Consider the following 25,000-nt stretch of genomic DNA (forward strand, 5'->3'; position numbering starts at 1 on the left):
GTCTACTCACTCACATAGTGCGGGAAGAAGAGGTATTTAACATAAATTACGATTGCAACAAAAAATATAACTTTAGATCTCTATTTGACAGTGACATGGTTGTACTGTGTCAACACGTGAACAGCTTCCTCAACTTACCACGAGTTTGAAAATGCTCCCTCCCCTTCCGCTATGTAGCCAAGATGGCATCAGTTGAAAAGTTCCACACTCAAATTTTTGACCGATATGACTGCACCATCCGGTGACTTGCAGTGCACTTCGTGTGGTCGAAATTTTAAGTGTAATGCACTCATGCACTCAAATTAAGTACAGAAGTATGCCATATGAGATGCAGTGTAGTAGTGCTCCAGAGGGCGGTAACTTTAGCACCACTACACTAGCAGAGTTCCAGCAGGCGCTAACTGTAGCACCACCACAATAGCAGAGCTCCAGAGGGCACTAACTTTAGCACCGCTACACCAGAAGAGCTTCAGCAGGTGCTAGTTTTAGCACCACTACACTAGCAGAGCTCCAGCAGGTGATAACTACACCATGATGTCCATGTCACATCAGACCTGTGCATTCTGGACACAAGCAGCGACTACACAACCATTAATAAAAAGGTTTACTGTAATTATGTATCATTTCTCTGCTGTGCTTTATTGCTCACTTTCATTTGTCATGTCTTTTTCAATGCACTGGTTATCTGTGTGTGTGTGTGTGTGTGTGTGTGTGTGTGTGTGTGTGTTTGTGTGTGTGTGTGTGTGTGTTTGTGTGTGTGTGTGTGTGTGTGTGTGTGTGTGTGTGTGGGTGTATGTGGGAATGTTTTGTTTACTCTTCAGTAGGGATCTAGAAGAGCTTCACTGAGCCCACTAGATACTCTCTTCTACACACACACACACACACACACACATACAAACTTTTGTCTGACCTTTTGATCTGTAATGATTTTCTCACAGGAAATGTCTTAACACAGTCTTTTAGCTGTCTGGCCTGTTGATCTGTAATGACCCTTATTAAAACAATCAAGAATAGCAGCATTTGAATTTCACTTGTGTGACTACACTTGAACTTTGAACTGTTGTTCGTCTCTGAGATTTGACCTTTGACCTGTGCACTGACCTTGGTGGTTTTGACCTTGTTGCCGGTGCTGCAGCTCCAGCCGGTGAGATCGGGCAAGACCTTACACTCCTCACCGTCCACACATGGCTGCATCTGACACCACCACTTCTGGGCCACGATGGACGCTAGGGGAGGAGGATAGAGATGAGTACACACACACACACACACACACACACATACACACACACACACACACACACGCAAGAGGAGGAGAGGGCTGAGACTGAAATGAGAAAGAGAGGGATGAGGACAGAGAACAGAGCGATACTGTTCCTCTTTAGAGTGCTGTGTATCAGTGTGTCTCTCTTTCTGTGTGTGTGTGTGTGTGTGTGTGTGTGTGTGTGTGTGTGCATGTCTGTCAGATAGCTTTCGTGTACCCCGTTTGTTGGTTTGTGACTGTGTGCATACCTATCAGTGTGTGTCGGTGTGTGCTTGTAAATGTGTGTGTGTGTATGTGTGTGTGTGTGTATGTGTGTGTGTGTGCCTATCAGATTGTATGTGTATGTGAGAATGTGTATGTGTGTGTATGTCAGTGCGTTTGTGTGTCAGGAGAGGAGAGGAGAAGAGGAGAGGAGAGGAGAGGAGAGGGCACTCTCTGCTCTTACAGTAAAGAACATCAGATAAAAATCGATCTGCCTGTCACAAGGCTGCCACGGACACACTACTAAATGAATAGTTCTAGCCTGCGCTCTACCAACAACACACACACACACACACAGTCATCACCGTACCTCTTGTGTCCTCATCCTTGTCTCTTTCATCTCACTCAGTCTCTCTTTATCTCTTTCCTCTGGGAGAGTCTTAAAGCACCCTTCTCTAACTCATTCACAATCAGCATCTCTCTGATGCCATGATGAGATGCTATCGTCTAACATTAAACACCTCATAATGAGCATCACTCAGATGCTATCGTCTAACTGATCCGATGCCAACATTAAACACCTCATAATGAACATCACCATTCTGATGCTATCGTCTAACTGATGCGACGCCAACATTAAACACCTCATAATGAGCATCACTCAGATGCTAACGTCTAACTGATGTGATGCTAACATTAAACACCTCACAATGAACATCACCATTCTGATGCTATTGTCTAACTGATGCGATGCGAACATTAAACACCTGCAGTCTAAAAATAAGCACCTGCCATCTAAAGACCAATATTACCAGTAAGGCCATCTACAGACCCAAATCACCAATATGGACATCTACAGACCCATATCACTAGATGCTTTGGATTTCCAAAGTAGTTAATATGAAATGTGCAATAGGTGATATGGTAGTTATATTTCAGTTTAAATGGTCTATCTATTAAAAATATCACTTTGATCCTCGCTCACAGGTAGTAAATTATTTTCTAAGTGCAGCTGTGTGTGAGCCCAAAACTCCATAATTTCACTGTCACGAGACCTCATTAGATAACTTATCCTATTCACACACCTCTTAGAAGAGAATAATTTGTTATAATGATAATGATTAATTCATAATTAGAATAATTCCAATAAGAGCTACCTGAGGCGAATATGAACACTCAGACATTGGCACTTGGTTGGGCTTATATCTAAATCTCTATCTGCCTGCAGATCAGGGGCTCGCGATCTTATTATGTAACTTTCTACTAGAATGGAAAGAACCAAAGGGACTGTCAGTAGAATATATCCGGAACGGATATAGAGCCAGATTTGACAAAGAACCTTCAGAACCAAATCTGACACAGAATGTTAAAAACAAGAGGTGACATTAATGTTTACATAACTGAAGACCTGACATATAACATTTCAAAACTGGACATAGAACCTTACAGAACAAGTCTTGACGTAGAACTTCACAGAGCCAGAGGCGCTCTAGAACCTTACCGTCCACGCATGAGGGCGCGGCTCTCGTCGTCCCGGCAACCTGCCCAGGGAAACAGGAGCACTTGACGGTCTGCGATCGCTCCTCGATCTTGTTCTTGTTACAGCAGCGGTGGGCGGCAATCACCTCACATGTCCCCGCTTTCACATGCACTGCACACACACACACACACACACAGAAACAGAGAACAGGCTTTTAATATACCCAATCAAACCGGGAGAAATGCTCCTCTTTCGGAATCAACGAGCCAGGTGTGAAAGCGCCCAGCCGTGAAAGTTTAAGTATATGAACGAGTGTGTGTGTGTGTGTGTGTTTGAGAGTATTGTGGTTTTGAGAGATTATCAAGAATGTGTGTGTTTGGCCCCAGCCGTGACGCAACTGGCTGGGGCACCTGCACCGTACGCTGGCGACCCGGGTTTGATTCCCGCCCCGTGGTCCTTTCCGGATCCCACCCCGACTCTCTCTCCCAATCACTTCCTGTCACTCTCCACTATCCCATCTAATTAAAGGCATAAAAAGGCCAAAAAATGTGATAATCAGAGAGAGTGTTAAGTGTGTGTGTGTGTGTGTATTTTAAATTATTTGCTATTTGTGTATGTTTTATGAGAGATTATCAACACAGTGTGTGTTTATGTAAGAGCAGTGACAAGGTGTGTGATAATTGGAGAGAGCTGAAGTGTGAGTATATGAGAGAGTGTTGAGTGTGTGTGTGTGTAAGTGTTTTAAATGATTGGTGTATACGTTTATGAGAAAGTGGCAACAATATGTGTTTATGACATAGCATTGATGTCGTCAGTGTTCATGAGCAAATGTTGAAGAGTAAGTATACCCAAGTGTGTTTAGAGGTGTGTGTGTGTGTGTGCTACCATCCTGTTAACAGCTTTCAGTGCACTCCCAACACACACACACAGACACACACAGACACACACACACACACACACACACACACTCAATCCCCTTTCTGTTAACAGGAGTACTTGCCTTGTATGCAAGTACTCCATGTATGCACATGGTTGCAGTGGCTGTTCTCACATAGAAATATTTCCTATGATACTTAAACTTGCCAATAATGGACGGAGCCGTACACAAACACACACCCACCACCCACACACACACACAAACACTTACATACACACACACAAACAAAGACATACACACATAAACACATACATATACATACACACACACACACACACACACACACACACACACACAGAGCTTTGTTGTTGTTTGGTCCACCGGTCTTCATTATAGGACTTTGTCTTCTGACAGTCTAGTGTTCAGACCGTGAGATGTTAGCTTTTCCCCTTGTGATCCATAAACTGACTCTAATGGTTCACACACACACACACACACACACTCTCACCTATCACTTGCTCACCCATCTCTCTCCCTCTCCTTAAGTTGTTTTCTCTCTCTCCTTACCCTCTCCCTCTCTCTCTCCTCGCCCTTTCTCAGAGCCAGGCCTATCGTGGGTCTCTAAGGTGGACAGCACCTCATTCAGAACCGGGCAGCACCTCATTCAGAACCGGCCCTATGGTGGGTCTCTAGGGTGGACGGCCCTATGGTGGGTCTCTAGGGTGGACGGCCCTATTATATGGTGCTGTGTGGGCACAAGGAGGACAGGTGCTAAACCGGAACGCTGATGTAACACAGACGAGAGGTTTCCGGACTGTTGAGAGAGACAGAGAGAGAGGGGGAGAGAGAGAGAGGGAGAGAGAGGGAGAGAGAGAAAGAGGGAGGGAGAGAGAGAGGGAGAGCCTATGCCTGCCCCTTTCATTCTCTTTCTCTCTCTCTCTCTCTTTTATGTTCCTACAGCCTTTCATTCTCTCTTGTTTTGTCTTCTCTCTCATTCTTTCTATCTCCACTCATTCCCTTTTTTGTCTTCATCTCAGTCTCTTTCCGGATCTGTGTGTGTTTATGTGTGTATGTGCGTGTGTATGTGTGTGTGTGTGTGTGTGTGTGTGTCTCTGTGTGTATGTGTGTGTGTTTATGTGTGTATGTGTGTGTTTGTGCGTGTGTATGTGTGTGTGTGTGTCTCTGTGTGTATGTGTGTGTGTTTATGTGTGTACGTGTGTGTTTGTGCATGTGTATTTGTGTGTGTGTGTGTGTGTGTGTGTCTGTGTGTGTTTATGTGTGTACGTGTGTGTTTGTGTGTGTGTGTGTGTCTGTGTGCGTATGTGTGCGTATGTATGTGTTTATGTGTGTACGTGTGTGTTTGTTTGTGTGTGTATATATGTATTTATGTGTGTATGTGTGTGTGCGTGTGTGTGTGTATGTATGTATTTATGTGTGTGTGTGTGTGTGTGTGTGTGTGTGTGTGTGTGTGTGTGTGTGTGTGTGAGTGTTTATCTTTTGTATTCCACAATCTTGCTCTCCTCCTACTGTGAGTGCCCTCAGGAGAAGCCGGTCAAAGTCAACACTGCAGATTTACAAATGAATCTTTCATGTCTGGAAGCAAAACTTTGATTATGTGATTGTGTGTGTGTTGTGTATATGCATGCGGGCATGTGTGTGTGTGTGTGTGTGTGTGTGTGTGTGACAGGAGTTTATTTATGAAGCAATACCCACACATGACTACTAGGACAAACATCACCACCCCCCTCCCTCCGCACACACATGCTGACACACAGACACACACACACACACACACACACAATTCTCTGCTCCAGTCTCTGTCTGTTCAACACAGTTTTTATCTTGTCACATCATGAATTAAGTGTTCATATACTGTGTGTGTGTGTGTGTGTGTGTGTGTGTGTGTGTGTGTGTTCATATATAATGCATGGCATGCATACATATAGCAAATACAGTACATGACATTCCATAGTATGGCGGTGACTCTACTGCTGAGTCTCATGCTGTTCTAAATCAATGCAGCCATGTGTATGTGTGTGTGTGTGTGTATGTATGTATGTATGTGTGTGTATGTGTGTGTGTGTGTGTGTGTGTGTGTGTGTGCGCGTGTGTGTGTGTGTGTGTATGTGTGTGTGTGTGTATGTGTGTGTGAGTGCTGACTCTCGTGCTGTACTAAATCAATAGGGCCATGCATTTGCTTGTTCTGTTGTTGTAAATCTGGTGTTAGCTTGCTCCACAGTAGTACAATACTCGTTGACTGTCTGTGTGGGGATGGATGAGCTTGTTAGCTTGTTCTACTTCCTGTGTAATGGAGAATCCTTTTTAAGTTATAATGTACAGTCCCCTGACATTCTTACAGTTTTTATTTCAATTGCCTAAGCACAATTTTGAAAACAGTACACATAATTACACACAACAGATACTAACATCACACCCAAATAGCAGAATCCCTTAGATCTTTTGCAAAATGAAAGACTTCAGTCAAAACTATTTCTTTACTCTCAAAACTCTATTTTTTGTCTTATCACAAACATATCCATCATATGATTATGTTTGAATCAGTTCAAGACAATAAACCAATCTTTACAACCAATGTTGCTCAAATCTCATCTGAAACATAAATTTGGTGCTTGTCCAGGCTTCCCCTCTCACCACCACTCTTCCTCCTCCTCTTCCTCTACAGGCTTCTCCTCTCACCACCACTCTTCCCCATCCTCTTCCTCACCCTCTTCCTCTACCGGCTTCCCCTCTCATCATCACTCTTCCTCCTCCTTTTCCTCTACAGGCTTCCCCTCTCATCATCACTCTTCCTCCTCCTCTTCCTCTACAGGCTTCCCCTCTCATCATCACTCTTCCTCCTCCTCCTCCTCTTCCTCTACAGGCTTCCCCTCTCATCATCACTCTTCCTCCTCCTCTCAGTGCTACATTGCCTTCAGTTTCTGTTGTTGCCAAGGGCCCAGCTGTTGCCCAGTGTTTAGTGTGTAGTGCTTTGCAAAAAGTTTGAGGCTGGCAACGTGCTTATAGTTGTACAAATCTGGGCTGATGTTTTGCTCCTTGAGTGTAAGGTTTCACTTTTGTTTTTCAATAATATGTTTATTTGGTTATTTGCCAAAACAATGAGCGATACTAAAATATATTTCTTCAACATAGCTGTTAATGATTTTGTTGTGTGTGTGTGTATGTGTGTGTGTGTGTGTGTGTGATGTGTGTTGCCCTGGTCTCCCATATTGAGCAACAGTGTGTGTCCATATGGCCGAGCTGAGAATAACAGCTGCTCTTTATGGAGGGGAGATGTTGATTCCAACCAATCATCATTTAAGTGAAGAACACTCCTGCCAGATACACACCAACCTAATCAAACACACACACACACACACACACACACACACACACACACAATCTAATACACACATTGTCCACTAATAGAGAGGAGTTTACTGTTCATACACAATCTGATAGAAGTCAATTTCAGCGATCACTTAATTCTCTCAAGCCACTTAGAAGGCCTTCAACCAAGACTGCTGACAGTAGGTAAGCAGAAACACACACACACAAACACACCACACAGACACATCCAAACCCATACAAGATACACGCACATGCATACACACACACACACACACACTCACACTAAAATACACACACACACAGTGTAATGAGAGGCCTGACAGACGACCAATCAATTCCACTTTGGGCCGACGTCCCACCCCGCTGTCACACTCATCGATCTCACACTGATAAGCATCCCTGGGCATCATTAACGCCTCTCAGGGTGTGTGTGTGTGTGTGTGTGTGTGAGCATCTGGGTGAAAATGGCATCTGTCCTGCGGTATTGACCCAGCTGCTTTGAAGCTCTTAGCTGTCATGACTGTGAGTAGCATATCAAGATCTACTCACACACACACACACAAACACACTCAATCACAACACAACTCAGACATGCAGAAACACACACACACACACACACACACACTACATTCTATGTATTTGCCCTGTCACCTGTTCACACACACGCGTGTTTGTATGTGTGTGTTAGTGTCTGCTTGCATGTGTGTGTTGTATCTGCTGGGTGGCATTTCCCCCTCATTAAATGGCATTGTTCTGATCTCTAGGACACACACACACACACACACACTCACATACACACAAACACACACACACACACACACAGACAGAAGCAAAGGCAGCAAATGTCACATGCAAATATTTCTATCAGCCTGCTGGCTGCATCTGATGGCTTTACTAATCACCAATCCAAGCGTGTGTGTGTGTGTGTGTGTGTGTGTGTATGTGCGTGTGTGTGTGTGTATTTGTGTGTGTGTGTGTGTGTGTGTGTATGTGCGTGTGTGTGTGTGTATTTGTGTGTGTGTGTGTGTGTGTGTGTGTGTGTGTGGTGTATGTGTGTGTGTGTATGTGTGTGTGTGTATGTGTGTGTGTGTGTGTGTATGTGTGTGTGTGTATGTATGTGTGAGTGACAATGTGTGACAGTATGTGACATCTGTATCTGAGTCTCGTGGTGAAGTAATCCTGCCACCAGCACTTAGGCACTATATATGTGTGTGTGTGTGTGTGTGTGTACTGTATGCGTGTGTGTGTGTGTGTGTGTGTGTGTGTGTGTGTGGTGTGCGTGTGTGTGCATATGTTTCATTATAAAGGACTACTTCACTGTCTATCAGGGACAATGTTGAGTTGCATCTCCTTGATAGCCTGGGAAAAACCCAGACGTACTTCCGGCAAATTCGAGATTCGCTCTGAAAGTCCGTCTGGCCAAGAACCCATTCTAGTCCATTTACAATTTTCCTAGATCTAGGCACCAATCAGAGCCCTTGAGGTGGGCTTTACACGATGACGATAGAGCACTATGTTGAAGAAGCCGGGGTTTTTAAAAAAAAAAAAAACATCAACGATGGCTGCTGCCGCTGCCGAAGCTGCTATCACGTTGGTTTAAGACAGGGAGTTGCTTGAGTTGGAATATGCAACATAAGCAACGTTGGTTTAAGACAGCTGCTTCCTTATGTTGGAATATGCAACATTGTACAAACATGTAAGGGATACCTATGTGATGTCTGCAACAGTGGTACGCTACTGAAAACGGTTTGATATTCTGTTCATTTATAGGCCTACAGTAGCTGGACACGTAGCCGACAGAAAACACATAGGCTACTTTTGAATTGGTGTGCTATGCGAGCATTACTCGAATGCTACACTTTAGAGTTTGCCTTGAAACAATTCCGGCATAATTGCTTTGAACGTTTCAGTCTCTCTTCCCCCATGCCTGCTTTATGACCCGGACAGCCAGAAAGGACGAATGAAACAAAATGCTCGTTTGAACGTGAACGGTTTTGTTCAGAGCTGAAAATGCAATTGACCGTTCGCAAAAGCCACGCCCCCTAGTTATTGTTACTACGCCCGTCAAACTCAGAATGGAGTTGTAGAAATTCAATGGTACAGTAGCTGTTAAGACTGTAAAAGTTACAGCACAAGAGGCTCTTTTAGATTTACAATCATTTACAATCCGTTGAAGGACTGCAATATGACATGGAGACACATGTATAAAAACTCATATCTAGCTTTGTTGGGTGACAAACTTAAACGGGAGGCGAGTGTGATTCACTGATATTAATATTAGCTGTGGTAGATAGACTTGCATGCATGTTACAAGGACACTGGGACATGTCATGTAAGGAACATGGTGCTGCCAAAAACCGGAAACATAGCCTACATTGCAGAGCCACTTCAACTTTATTATTATATGGTGAATAAATGTTACACTACTGTGCACAGCCCACTGATCTAAAAAGATCAGTGGCACAGCCCCATGCTTCTCTGACGTGACGAAGCTAGCACGTTATTAGCAGCAGTTAGCTAACTATGCTAACGTTAGTTATCTACAAGTCTCCTCCAAGTGACAGGGCTTAACCCTTACGAGCTCAACCGTTCTAATTTCGTTACAAAAGTAACGATGACCAATCGTTACTAATATCTCAGCTGTCCAATGACTGATTTTATTTCTGAACTTTTCCCCGTAATGCTGACAACATAAGCTTCAATTTGATATGATTGGTTAAGGGGTTTATGGCGCGAAATGTTTTGGATACTTGAAGATGAGTCTTGAAAAAATATTTTCGGTGATTTTGACGTGGACAGCCGGATGCCACCTGCACTTAAGTTGGAGTTTACCTCAACTGGAAACCACACAGCTGGATAAACTGAGGTAATATTGTTTTTACCAGTTCTAGTTATGGTTTATCTTAATTTGAAGTCCTTAAATCATGTTATTTGACAGTAATATGCTTTCTCATCAGTGTCAACATTATGGCTTAGCGGGGGGCTAGTGCATCGTCACGTAACTTTAGCTAGCTGTATAATTCTGAACTGCTTGCAATATTCTCGTTTGCTTTTGATGTCAGTTATTTTCATTTGACAGTTTCATTTAAAAACCTGTTAGTATATAACCTGTAGGTAAGTTTGTTTTCTAGTACAAATTTGCTTGTTAGGTAAGCATTATATTGGCAAGACAGTATAGCAAACCAAAGCTTAATAAATCAATGGGCGCCGCGTTTCAAGTTGCGTTACGTTCTGACATGAAATAAGTTGAGCAATATTTTTACTCTCCAATATGTAGTTGTAAAAAATATGATGTGAAATCACATATTCTGTCAGAAATGTAATTAACTTATTGCCTTTTCTTCGGGTTGTTTCTTCGTGTAGTGCAGTCTGTAGTGTGAACTATTTTAGCTTGCTAACTTCTAAATGACAAACATCAGACGTGCTTGTCTCAACATTTTCTAAGATGGCATGACTTGAAATAGATGAAGCACAACTCCTCTCAATATGTAGTTATAGAAAACATGATGTGAAATCACATATTCTGTCAGAAATGTCATTATTGCATTTCAGCAGTTTGTTAGTAGGTGAAATGTAATCTGTCTTTATCTTGATGCCAGCCAGGCAATCAGATTTAGGGTAGCTAAACCCATGTGTAATAAAATGACTTTTCATACTTAGAAATATTTCGAGTATATTCTGAGGATGCTTCAATAGTTTAGGCTACCTCTTCTTTTGTGTGCATACAAGCACAAATCTGTAGTTTTGTGATTTTATTTTTTACATTAATAGACAGTGCAAACAGTGCAGGGGCATGGGACAAAGACCTCAGAAGAGTTTCACAGGTTTCTGGGATTGATCATTTACATGGGGTTCACTTCCCTCCCTAATATCCATTGCTACTGGGGAACCAAGTCTTGGCAGGGATCAGGGGACGTTGACCAAATGATAAATACATATTGTGTACTCCAAAAAACGCAGAATACCAGAAAGCACTTTTTCTCCATTGACATTGCCGTTGTCAGTAGCTTCTTGTTAATTCAAGTTTGACAATGCAATGCAGAATCTGGTGTTGAACCTAGGTCAGCCGGCAGGCATTTCCGTTGAAATTTCAGCCTCACCTTCAGCTGCTCCAACTACTACTCTGTCGTCTTTCCATCAAGTACATATTCCTGTACAGCAGGAGCTTGTTATAAAAAACGTACATAATAAAACTAAAGTAGCTTGTATGGCGCTGGAGTGTAACGGTAGGCAAATTTGTTTTATTGATAAACAAATTGCTGTCAGATTTGGCATTCTGCAAAAGGGGATGCGTTTAGTAATGAGTCATAGCTCTTCTGTGTTCAACCTTCAGGTTCCCCACCCCACCTTTCCCTATCCTCCTCTGTAAGTGTGTGTGTGTGTGTGGGTATGAGTTTGTGTGTATATGTGTGTATGTGTTTATTCTCCACAGGCTTGTTCTAAGTATGTAATCCACTTTCAAATGTTTAGAACACATTGAATTTTGAGTGAAGGTGATTGTATTCCTAGCTTTTAGAAATGTATATCATTTTCATATTATACTGATTTATATAAGGAAGTTGTATTTGTTGACTCAAATGTATTTTATGTCTCTTTTTCCGAAATGGTCTTCAATGAAAACAGTATACTTACTTCCTGTATTACTAGGATGTTTTTTTTCATGTCATTCTTATTGACTGTAGTATTTGCTTATATACAAATAAATGGTTTATTCTTATAGACCAAATAAATCTAAACCATTGTTTCTGACTTGATTATTAGTTTTTATGCATACTTTTATGTTGTTGGTGAGAAAGTGAATGTGAATTCTGTCAACATTCTAAATCCCGTTTCCTGCATTTTTTTACACTGATCACTAAAATTATCATAACTTTTGAAATACAGTCTTTTTTGTTAAATAGCCCACAACTTGCTAAATATATCATACACTCTATATTTTTCTCTATCTTGTAGAGAAAAATGATGAAAATTCTGACAAATTCCGGATATACATTTGGAGAGGATTTTCAAATACTGTTCATTACTATATCAACATTACCATCCCATTGATGGTATGTATTATACTCAAGAAATAAGGTTTTTTGTGTGAGGAGGTCATCCAGCACCAAAAATGGAATGTTCGGCACGGGCACGAAAGGGTTAATCCACAGATGTGGTGGAGCACTGTTTCGTTATGGTTTGCTAAGGAGTAGAAGCTAACCCTTTGCTTTAAAATAGTAGAGATCTGGGACAAGATAATTTAATCTAATTTAACATAATTACAAAAAACGTAATCAAGATTGAAAGGCATTTTTCTGTGTATCGGTGTTGTGTTAATCCCACATATGCCATTTGACTGTCCTTTTCAACTCACTCAACTCAATATCACTATAAAATCCCACAAAACCGGACAAATATCAAGGCCCCCAATACATTTCTATGGAGCCGTAAGGTGAAGTTGACAGGCCATGTCTGCCTGCACGGAGCTACTGGACTGCCATTGGCTCATCTGTGTTCGATGGGCGGGGTTTTGCGAACGGTCAATTGTGTTTGACAGAGGGCAGATGTAAATTGCTAGTGACAAAATATTGCTTTCAGTGTGGTACGATGTCTTTGTAAATTAGCCTACGTTTAATTAAAAAGTGGTTAATTCTTCCTGCTTCTCCCTACAACCAGACAGTGTTGCAAATTCTGTGTTTCCGTCACTCTGTCTCTTTCGTTGCTCTGATTGGTTTTTGGCCTCTCCTATTGCGTCAGAGGCATTTTGATTGGCGTCCGTTTGGGAACGCCCTTTGGAAATGGGCTGTCGGCCCCAGCAGTGGCGCGACTGGCTGGGGCACCTGCACCGTACGCCGGCGACCCGGGTTCGATTCCTGCCCCGTGGTCCTTTCCAGATCCCACCCCGACTCTCTCTCCCAATCACTTCTTGTCAATCTCCACTATCCTATCTAATTAAAGGCATAAAAAGCCCAAAAAATATACTTTAAAAAAGGAAATGGGCTGTGAACGAACCTTCCCCAGACCCACTCTCAGTTATGACTGAGAAGGGTCTGGTTTCAACCGGGCTATCTCCTTGACACAGTAATGTAAAAATACTCCAAGCAGAAAGCAAACACACACACACCACACACACACACACACATTTTATATACTTTGTTTGATTCCACTTTACAAGTCAAGTTACATTAGGAATCAAATCTTCTGAATAATCCAGTAGATTAAAGCAGTTCAGCAATCTATCATGAGTTTACAGATTCAAGGGTATAGGCAGTGGTGGAATGTAACGAAGTACAAATACTTCGTTACTGTACTTAAGTAAATTTTCCACGTATTTGTACTTTACTTAAGTAAAATTTATAGTGCATACTTTTGACTTTTACTTCGTAACATTTTACAGCAATTATCTGTACTTTTACTCCGCTACATTTCTACAACACCATCGTTCCTTTTTACGATACATTTTATGATCAGTTTTTTTTTTTTCTCTCTGACAAACACGTTTGTTTTACCGGGGGGTTGCTACCAAAGATTCTGGAGCGCTACGTGCATTCTTAGAAACATAAGCTTCTAGTCTAGACCAGGCAAAGCGTGAGCTTGTAGCCATCTGCATTCGGTAGGCTATATTCACCAGACCCATGGCTACACTGTACATGCAACTGTGTTCTGTGCCTTTCTCTGTATGTTATCTGCAGCGTTAGGGCCTCCTCTCCGATGAGATTGCTATCCGCGGATCAGCGAAGTTACAGGCTATGCCCATGCTTCTGTCACACGTCTGATCATTTGCGGCACAAATGAATGGTAGACTATTAATGAACCGGTGGCTGGAAAAGACGTAACATTTTCCAGATTAGGAAATATTCCTTAATTGTGTGTGATTAAATAAAGATGCATAGCCTACAATTGTGGCGTAACGTCAGCGCTCATTCAATGTCTATGCGTCTGCGCAAGTGAAACTGAACTTAATCATAAAGACACCTTTCTCATCAACTTTTCTGTTCAATCAGCATAATTGGCATTACGATCCACCCGACGTTTCCCTTGTCTACCCCGTTAAACTTCAGGCTCTCGTGTTTTGCTGAATGATATTACTCAGCAGATCACCCTAGTAGATAACCAGAATTACAGTCTCTAGAATTGTAGGTCAGAATGTAATGGGCCACAGATGGTAAGCACAATTGCATTAACTTAAAACTATCTAGTCGAGTATAACCTAAAACTAGCTTAGAAACTAACTAGATTAAAATGCCACAGCCCATACTGATTTTTCCTTTTAGAATATAGATATTAAGAGAATAAATAATATGCAAAAAATAAAGTATGCAAATACTTTTACTTTTAATACTTAAAGTACATTTAAAAGCAGGTACTTTTTACTTTTACTTAAGTAGGGTTGTCATTGTGGTACTTTTACTTTTACTAAAGTAAATATTTCTCTGTGTATTTGTACTTTTACTTAAGTACTGAGTTTCAGTACTTCCTCCACCACTGGGTATAGGAAGCATCGTCTCTTCCAAATAAACATGCTGATATGGAACAGTACTTCACACACACACGCCCCACACACACACCACACACACACACACACACACCCTGAGAGAGTGTAGATGCTGATGGCTGTTGGCATTGCATCGGTTGTGAAGACACAGCTCTGTGCGCAGTTTTCACGGATCATCATTGCCCTTGAACATTTTCAGCTGGTTTGGAAATTGGACTAATTTTAACATCACTTTTCCCCATTTTTAAATATATTTTTTGTTTATTTGTTTTGTTGTCTGTCTTGTATGTATTGGTGTCACGGGTACGCTGGCAACTACGCCGCTCCGTCCGGCATTTTTTGTATTTGTTATTTTTTAAATGTATTTGTCATGTCTTGATGTCATGGGTACGCTGGCGACTATACGCCGCTCCATCTGGCATCTTTTGTCTTGTTGTTATGTGTCTTGTTTGTGGAGCGCTTTGGGTTGCACTATGTGCATGTTAAATGCGCTTTAAAAATAAATCTGACTTGACTTGACGGTGAATGGAGTTGGAACTATACAGTCTGTGTCCATCGTTCCTATTAAGGTTTTGCACCACGTCATAATGTCATGTTAGTTTATTTACAATTAGAGTGGTAGGCAAGAATGGTAGGCAAGGCACTGCAGAGAGTGGTAGGCAAACCTACAACAGTCGGGTTGCATAGGCTACACATAGTTACAAATAGCTTCAAAATGGAAATTTTAATATCAAATATTGACCGGGATGCCGACCACTTGTGTAGGCCCTAACAGTTGGTTTTACAATAAGAAGCAAAAAGGCGACGAACGATCGTTTAGCCTACCTATCCTCGTGGTTGTGGAGGATGATCGTTAGCAGCTGTGAAGTCTTTTACTCTCAAGATGGCCTAATGGTGTAGCCTATTGTCTACGAAGACGTAGGCTAAAATACAACTATCTACAGTCATCCAAAAATGAATTGCAGCATTTTAAACATGGCAAGATTATTTTTACCGGAACAGTTTGTTCTAATTTGTCTCGTGAAATTCGTGCTTGTGGACATCAATCACCTATCTTCTGTCCTTCTATTTCAAGTTATCATGAGTGTCATTTGATTATATAATCACAAAATAAATGAAAACAGAATAGGCTTATGTGCTATAGTCTACAGCTCAGTTAGGCTAACTCCCGTATGTCAAAATAAACTGATTTTTGAGCTGAACTTAACACAGCAACCTCAAACACCACTGTTGAACCTAGGCTACTGCTTCAGTCATGTAAGAAATAAGCAGTTTATGAATTATCTTTACCCGTTTCATCAAGTCCACATGACTAAAATAACAGCATATTTAAAGGCTGAGCTAGCATAACAGCCTAATATAGCCGATGCTGCAATGAACTAGTAAAAAAAAGTTTCATACAATTAATGAACTTTATCACTCACATTCTGAGTTTTTCTGGGTGGTTATATATCCATGCAGATCGTCTTCGAATGAGTCATCGCTGTTATATGTTATAATATGTTACAGGATTCATGACTTTAACAACATTAATGTTACATGATGCTGACTGACGCTGGCTATGTAGGCTACCGTTTTAACGTCTGCTGAGTCTACTGCCTACCAAAACCTGTCGCTGTTCAGTTCAAGTTAAATTATCAAATATTGTTTGATTTTGTGTCAACTTTCAGAGGGAAGACATGTTCCTTTCTGGCCAAATTTCACAGCTTCTAAGAAAGTCTATCGTCTTCATGTAAACCGAGTTTTGAACAGAGAAAAAAAGTTAGGCTACCATAGGCTACATGCAAGTTCTCCCATAACGCTATCGATACAGATCAATGCACCAAATCAGGGCGATTTTAGCGAAATAACGTTCCTGTGACAGGCTATCAAATATTGAACAATGGGATAACGTTTCATCATCACCTATATTGATGCCTGAAATGTTGACATTGCTGAAATACAGAGATGTAGCCTACTGAGAGGCAGCTGCAGACAACGATGTTCAATGGGTTCAACTTGTCCCTTGCCTACTAGGTGGATGTAAACAAAGCTATAGAACCTAGAATACGTCACATGAAAAACGTTAATAGACCCTTTCAAGAGAGTTCCATTATCAGCATCATAGTTGGCCCCACAAGGCTTCCATTTTAACATTCCATATGTTATCTTAATAGAGAGCCGAAGTCACGCCCCTTCCGTTAGCCACCATGGGACCTATCTTTAAAAACAAATTGAACGGCAGTCTATGGCGAAAAAGAAATTATTTTCTGGTCCCGGTTGACTTGTGCCTTGAATTATCAGAGGATTAAACACATCAGGTAAGTTGTATTCGTCCATAGACTGTACATAAGATACTGTGACATAGCAGGCAGCAAGATGCAACCGTTAACTAGCATAACAGCTAATATTATCGTTCGAGACGAGAGATGTAGTCCACTGAGCGGATTCCCATAAAACCAACATAACTTTTTAAGTCTATCGAACAACAGCACTTTCTTAACGTGAAAAATTATCTTTTAAATTCACACACATCATATGTGAAATTTGTGGCACAATTCAAACTGGACCAAAAAATAATTGTTATATCTCCATTAACTCCCGTTCATATTTTTTTGAAAGATAGGTCCCTTGTAGCGGAAGTAGAAGGGTGTGACTTCGGCTCTCTATGCAGAGGAAGTAGATTGGGAACCAAATAGAATGTTCAAGCATTGTTTTTGTTTTTATTGTTGAAAGGGTCTATTGTGTGAGCATCTGCCTGCCACTGCTGTAGGAGTGTGTGGAGCAGCTGTGTGGGGTTGGGGAGAGCACACGCTGTGCTTCTTCATTTGAAGTGGCATTTATCAGACCTGAAGTTCATCACGTAATCAGTGCCTTTCTCTGCCCTCCATCAGAACTACAACTGCATGATTCAATCACAAGCGCAGTTGAATGGAGTCAACAGATGACAACATTAGATGGAATCAAAGGTTTAGTGGTCATGAAATAATACAATACATGATAAGAAGATGTCAACAAGCAGAGGGATAAGGCAGAGCAGTATTTACTTCACTGAATAAAATACTCAACCTACTTGTGCATGTCGGCAATGACAGATTTAACAGCCTAAAAGCCTTAAAGTAGCATGCAGGAGAGTTTAAGTGGATGATGTGAAAGTAAGACATTAGAAAGGCCAACAATCTATGGATGCCTCTGCTTCTATATTGGAATCATGGATTTAGAATCACAGATTTGGAATCGTGGATTTGGAATCACAGATTTGGAATTGTGGATTTGGAATCATGGGTTTCAGACACAGAAGGAACGCAAGAGAGCATACTGATTCTTACTTCCTGAGCCTACGTTCTCTCTTATCCTTCTCATTCTCTCTTTTTCCTCTCTCTCTCTCCCTCTCCCTCTCTCTCTGTCCAGTGACTGTTTCCTGAAGCCCTGGCCTGCTGTATTAATAGCCATCTACGGTTTGTCCTCTTTCCAAGGCAAATCATTACAAAAGGACAAGGCTGTGTTGGATGGGATGGTCTGCTGACACACACACACACACACACACACACACACACACACTAAACCGCCATGGCCTCGATAACAGCAGGATAAATCAAAAGAGAATATAATAACAGCAATATGCAATGACCCTTTGGCAGCTCTTAGTGTTGCCGCAGCAATGACTTAATCACATGGATCAACAGCATCGGTGATTACATATGTGCACACACACATGCACGCACGCACACACACAGCACACACACACACCAACACAAAACACACTTCAGTGTACACACACAGTAACAATGCAATTAAAACAAAATAACAACACTGTTCAATGGCCAATAATGAGTAAAACTGAACATGTGGCATGTGATCTACTGTGTAGGCTTCATAAAATAAAATAAACAGATTGCTAATGGCCTACAAGCTGATCTGGGGTGCGTTTCACGTACAACTACGGAGGTTAGCTTTTTACTAACAGGATGCATCGTTCAACTAACCAACATGTAAGTTACGACTGTTTCCCAAAACTGTCGTACTTACATAGTACTGTAAGTTTGGACCATGATAGTTTCCAGCACCTGCACATACTTCTGTGGCGCATTGCGTTAAGGCCGGCAGATGACAGCCGCCGTTGCACAGCAGTTACCAGTCCCCTGTCCAAGAGTTCGAATCTGGGTTAAGACGTTGACAACAATATTGACATCGTTGTTTACCTAAGTTTATCTTTTGTGCAGATCATATTATCAAAATCAGAATCAGCCTTCTTGGCTTGGTTTGCGTAAACTAACAAGGACCCCCCCCCCCCCCTCCATGAAAATCAAAGGCTACATATTCTCAGCTGACTCGTCAAAAAGTGCGCACCACCTTATTATTATCTGCAGGTGTGTGACTTTTACTTACGTACACATGGCTGCAAATTGACTTTTAATTTATGTATTTTCTGCCTTGGGCATTTTAAAATATGGATGTATGGTGGTTAGAAGTCTAAATATCAATTAGAAACCTAAATATATTTATAATTATTAATTTGCAAACAAATAACTGGCGTCAGTGACGTCTTTGACATGAAGATCCATGGAACTATGCTTCTACTAGCATTCTACCACAGGTCGAGAGGTGTAGTTGTAACTACACAACTTTACGATAGTTGTTGCGAACGTTCGTTGCTACTATGGTTTTGGGAAACACTAACGTAGTGTAACGATGCATTGGACTATATAAGTTCCAAATATGAATGTAATTCTGCGGCATAAAGCAATGTATTTGTTTATTGTACAGAAAAATAAAAATGACATGTCAAGCAGTCAATTGACTACATTGCAGTCAAGAAGTAGGGCAAATTAATTTACGAAACCAAAACGTGGGTCATAGTTGTCTAAGCCTCTATAGCGTAGCCTGTTAAAATGTCGCAGAAGCCTACCCAAGGCTACAGATTAATTCTGAACAGTTATTTCTCTACTGGCTCAATTATCACACCACTGTTTTGATTTGCGTAGTTGCGTTAACCCAACACTGACAATAATGTAGACAGCAAATTTCGATTTCCGTTACCACCGTGTAGTCAAACCTTAAGCCATACCCAAGTAGCCTAAATCGAGGTAAATCGAGCTTTTTCAGAAGGGGCAGCAGGCAGAGCAATGTACAGTGGCAGAGCGACGCACAGTGGCTGAAAGTGGTACTAAAGCTTCACGCAGCTTCACGCCTCGTAATGGACTGAAGTGGCCATTTGAAAGCGATGCCCACTGTACTGAATAGTGAAAAGGAGAACAGAGGAGAAAAGAGGAGAGCTAGAAATAGAGAGAGAGACAGAGAGAGAGAGAGAAAAGAGGAGAAGCAGAAATAGAGAGAGAGACAGAGAAAAGAGGAGAGGCAGAAATAAAGTTTTGAGAGAGAGAAAGAGGCATAATGAAAGGACCTGCTGAGGTGAAATGCACACATAAATATGAACATACACTCATACATTCACACACCTACAGTACATCTACACGCATACACACACACACACTGTTCTCCATAGTTCATAATTCATAATTGTACCATATCAATGTTCTGTTTTATTTGTCTGCCCCTCCTCTCCTCCCCATTTGATGTATTGGACCAAAATGTGTTAGCAATACTGTACAGCGTTATGGTCAAGCTGATAAAGCTCCTTTAGAATTTGAATTTGAGAGACAGAGAGAGAGAGAGAGAGGGAGAACAAGTGTGTGTGTGTGTGAGGGGGGGGGGGGTGTTCTTGGTGTCCTCAAGGCCTTGAATGCAGCAAAGAACAACAGCAGAAATATCTTTCTCTATTAGGGTGTGTGGAGGCACTGCATCAAACACACACATATGCGCACAGAACACACACATACACCACACACACACTCTGAACACACACACAAACACACACACTCTCTCTCTCTCTCTCTCACTCTGAACACAACACATCAATTACTAGTGAAAGGAACTATTAAGGCTTTAATTCCTTTCTCTGTGGCAGTGTAATCTACTCATATCCTACTCTTCCTTCTCCTCTCTATCTCCCCTCCTCTTCCTTTCTCTTCCTCTTTCTTTTCCTCTCCCTCTTCTTTGAACTCTCTCGCTGTCTTTCTCTCCACTTTCTCCCACGCCCCTCACCTGATCCTCGTTAGTCTGTTAATTTAATTATGGTTTCCACCAATGTTCCCTCTAATTTTTTCAGCACTGAGCAAATATTTTGTTTTCTGAGCGCACATTTTAGCACTGTGAGCAATTCGCAACCACGCGACCTGCCGAAAATGACCACGAGCCTGCGTTAGCCATAGGGAATTCAAAGAGATGACCGCAAATGCATCAATATGTCTAAAATGTTGATATTTATTCAATATTCTTTATAATGGTTGGACTTGTGGAACATTTTATTGATGGTGTTTTACCAGTCAGTTTAGTTGAACTTCAGTGAAAGAAAAATGCTAATGCAGTGCTTATTAAATTGACTATTAAATTGACATGGTGCCATTTTTCCTAAAGGTAGCCTAAACAGGTTGCTAGGTTACGGGGACGCTGGCGATACACGCCGCTCCGTCTGGCATCATGTTTTTGTTTGTTTTTATGTAATGTTCGTAATTTTATGTAATGTCAGGTTTATTTTTTGTATTGGTTTGTCTAGTTAAATGTTTTCCCTATTTATTTACGCTATTTTTGATAGTTTTCGTGTTATTCTTAGTCCTTTTTACTGCTTCTAAGTCAGCTGATGTCGTTGACATTTGTCCAATGGGAGCTTGATATGGCTAGCTTTTGCCCTAGCTGGGCATCGGACATCCTTCCATCTATCCGTGAGCAGTGCAGCACTTCACTGTCTGGTCGAGGGGGATCTCACGGGACAGCCGGACCTAGGCTACTCTGCGAAAGATCTGCCGTGGCCGCCAAGCTGTTGCTGACCTGCGAGCTGCCATGCCAATTGCAGACTAACTGGGCCTCTGACATCCTTCCATCCATCCGTGAGCGGTGCACTTCACTGTCTGGTCGAGGGGATCTCCGGGACAGCTGGACCTAGGCTAGCTACTCTGCGAAAGATCTGCCGTGGTCGCCGAGCTGTTGCTGACCTGCGAGCTGCAATGCCAACTGCAGACTAACGTTAACGGTGAAGAGCTGCAATCTCACGGAGCAACAAATTGTCGCTGTTAAGTCCACCGAATTGCGGATCTACACGATTGCCCAGTACTTTGGACTGTGCTTCAAGTCATCTCCAGACTGCAGTCTACAAGGCCTAGCTTCTAACGTTAACGTTATCTCCAGACTGCCAGTGAATTCACCGGGTTGGTCAGTAGCTAAACAACTTTGTTGGCATTGCATCGGTTGTGAAGACACAGCTCTGTGCGCAGTTTTCAGAGATCATCATTGCCCTTGGACATTTTCAGCTGGTTTGTAAATTGGACTAATTTTAACTTACACTTTTACCCCTTTTTAAATATATTTTCTTTTTTCTTTTATTTGTTTATTTGTTTTGTTGTCTGTCTTGTATGTCTTGGTGTCACGGGTACGCTGGCAACTACGCCGCTCCGTCCGGCATTTTTTGTATTTGTTATTTTTTAAATGTATTTGTCTTGTCTTGATGTCATGGGTACGCTGGCGACTACGCCGCTCCATCCGGCATCTTTTGTCTTGTTGTTATGTGTCTTGTTTGTGGAGCGCTTTGGGTTGCACTATGTGCATGTTAAATGCGCTTTAAAAATAAATCTGACTTGACTAAACAATTTTATAACTGGAGTGGTTTGCAATAAACTAGGCTACGAAACATGTAATTTGAATTTCATTGAGGGAGATAGGCCTATCTGACTATGTGGCTCATCTTGTGAGATGCGGTACCTGACGCTTCAGTAAAGCAGCCACTCCTTTAAGTCTGCTCAACATTAAAGGTTGTATCAGTGATTTCAGGCACAAAAAATGCACAAACATAAATTATCAAATTCAACTAATTTTTCCTAACGATCCGCTAGCTGTCTGCCATAAGCAGGCCGTCCGATAAAAAAACGCGTCTCTGTAGTCAGCCTAGGCTCCGAGATCTGTACACAAAAACAATTGCTACCAACAAGTGTTGGCAACCACTCAAAGGCAAAATAAAGTGTTTCAACCAATAACCGACGAGATGTGCGAGTTTCAATTGCACGGGAGGGAGGGGAAGGGAGTAGCGAGCTAGCTCTCTTTGTTTGAACATCAACAGATGTGACGTTCAGCCATAATCGCTGATACAGCCTTTAATCACCATCTGAAGTAAACATACCATTTTGCATGGTCTGCGTAGAACTTGGTAATGGCATCAAGGATGTTTTCTGCAGGGCATCCTGAAAGCTGAATGATTCCAGAAATAAACTGTCTTGTAACTGAAATCAGTTTGCTTCCGAAACATAATGTAAAGCACAAGCATCGTGCCATATGATCGTGCATCCTGAACAACATGGACATGTTGGTGTTAATTGCAACCATCACATTGTCGATTAATAATTTTATTTGTTCAGGGTCGGATCGTGCTCTCTAAATTCGTCTCTCTCGGGATTTATTAGTTTCGGGGAGAATTTGATCGATAGAGGTCCCATGTCTAAGTCTTAAAGTCTTCAATGTGTCTACATGGACTTTCTGTGTTTCAGATAACGCTTTAGGTAATCAAGTTTCGACTCAGATCAAGTTTTCCCACGAGCGAACTCTCCTTTCACTCTTGCCTCCGAGCAGAATTTGCAGATCACGCCTTTCGTAAATATGTCTGAAAGTTTTTTCCTAACTGGACCATCTTTTGTGTCAGATTGGAGTAGGCCTATTTCATCTAGCCACTCATGTTTTAGGCAGACCTTTTCTGGGGCATCTGCTCTGCCTTTCTTTTCGCCATGGTAGCCTACTACATAACTGGAGCAGGGCCCACCTGTAGCCTAAAGAATACTTTGTATGTAAACATTCTAACTTAGGCTACATCCTGCTTGGTTGTCAGACATGTCAGTATTTTAAATGTTTATTACCTAGCCTACATCACCGTTGATGCTCAGATTTTTAACCCCTGAAAAATCGTTTGTGTGGTCTGAAAAATCTATTGCGCGACCGCGCACGTGCGCGCGCAGCTTAGAGGGAACATTGGTTTCCACCTGTCTCTTGTTCCTTGTCCACCTGTGCCCTGTTAACCCCTGTGTATTTAAACCCTCTGTCTCCCCTCAGTCATCTGTCGGTCATTGATGTTGTAACGTTGATGTATGTGGTTGCTGCGGCCTAATAAAGATTCCTTTTATTAGGTTTGCTCTTAAACTTGCCTTGCGTTTTGGTCCAGCTCTCCCCACAAACCCTGTGACAGACAGGATGTGGTAATAAGCAAATTATAACCCCGTGACAGACAGGATGTGGTAATGAGCACATTATAAGCCCGTGACAGACAGGATGTGGTAATGAGCACATTATACCCTGTGACAGACAGGATGTGGTAATGAGCACATTATACCCTGTGACAGACAGGATGTGGTAATGAGCACATTATAACCCTGTGACAGACAGGATGTGGTAATGAGCACATTATAACCAAAGATTCTATAGTTAACTAAGATGAACATAAGACGATTCACCAATGGAACGAAATGGCACTAGTTCCGGACTCCTAAATAGGCTTGTCGAAACATAAACTTTTCTCTGAATAAGCAATAATAACATATAAATATCATTTTGTATACTATTTTACAGTCATTGTTTGTGTGTGATGCCAATGAAACACTCTTTCGGACACGGAATGAATAATTTCATTTTGCCCCGTTAACCGAGCTAGCTAACATTAGCACAGTAAACGGAAAGTGAATGGGAATGTTCACTAGCTAGCTAGCAGCTAAGGACTTTGGTTAAACTTATATATTGTTGCAAACAAATCTGTAATAACATACGTTCAGCAATTTTGTGGTAGTCTACTAGTTCTAGCAAAAAATATGTTAGGTTAGTTTATGAACCATCTCTGAGTCTAGAGCCTCTGAGAACAGGTGGCTGTGCACCAGAGCTTTGAGGAGACAGTGACAGATCACGAACAAAGCTATTTTTGTCTTTATTTGTTTTGTTAGAAAATACAATTTCAATGTCGGAATGTTAGGGAGACATGTGGCTTGTAGAAAATGGGTTCAAAACTTACATTGCTGAATGTGAAATGCTCATTTCTCCCATAGGAATACATAGACACTGGACCTCCGGCTAGACTCCTAAATGGGTGTGACAGCTTCGAAACCCACGTCAGAACGTGCCAGAATTTACCCTCTTAAGAATCGTCTCGCTTTATCAACCGTCTCTGTTATAACCCTGTGACAGACAGGATGTGGTAATGAGCACATTATAAGCCCATGACAGACAGGCACTGGCGCCTTAATGCAGGGGCTTACCTGGTCTTCAGCCCAGGGGCCTCGACCAATGAGGGGCCTC

General features: G+C 41.8%; 1 protein-coding gene across 1 annotated transcript in view; it reads right to left on the minus strand.

Annotated features, from left to right (window-relative positions):
- The window catches only part of tafa3b (TAFA chemokine like family member 3b), a 115,788-nt gene that overhangs the window by 10,625 nt on the left and 80,163 nt on the right, over positions 1-25,000 (minus strand). The window contains exons 3-4 of the mRNA XM_042099122.1: positions 2,964-3,113; positions 1,102-1,226 (exon numbers count right to left, since the gene is read on the minus strand). Of these exons, the coding sequence (XP_041955056.1) occupies positions 1,102-1,226; positions 2,964-3,113 (275 nt within the window). The remainder of the gene's footprint in view (positions 1-1,101; positions 1,227-2,963; positions 3,114-25,000) is intronic.

This window comes from Alosa sapidissima, chromosome 7 (genome assembly GCF_018492685.1).
Source record: "Alosa sapidissima isolate fAloSap1 chromosome 7, fAloSap1.pri, whole genome shotgun sequence".
Classification (NCBI taxonomy): domain Eukaryota; kingdom Metazoa; phylum Chordata; class Actinopteri; order Clupeiformes; family Clupeidae; genus Alosa; species Alosa sapidissima.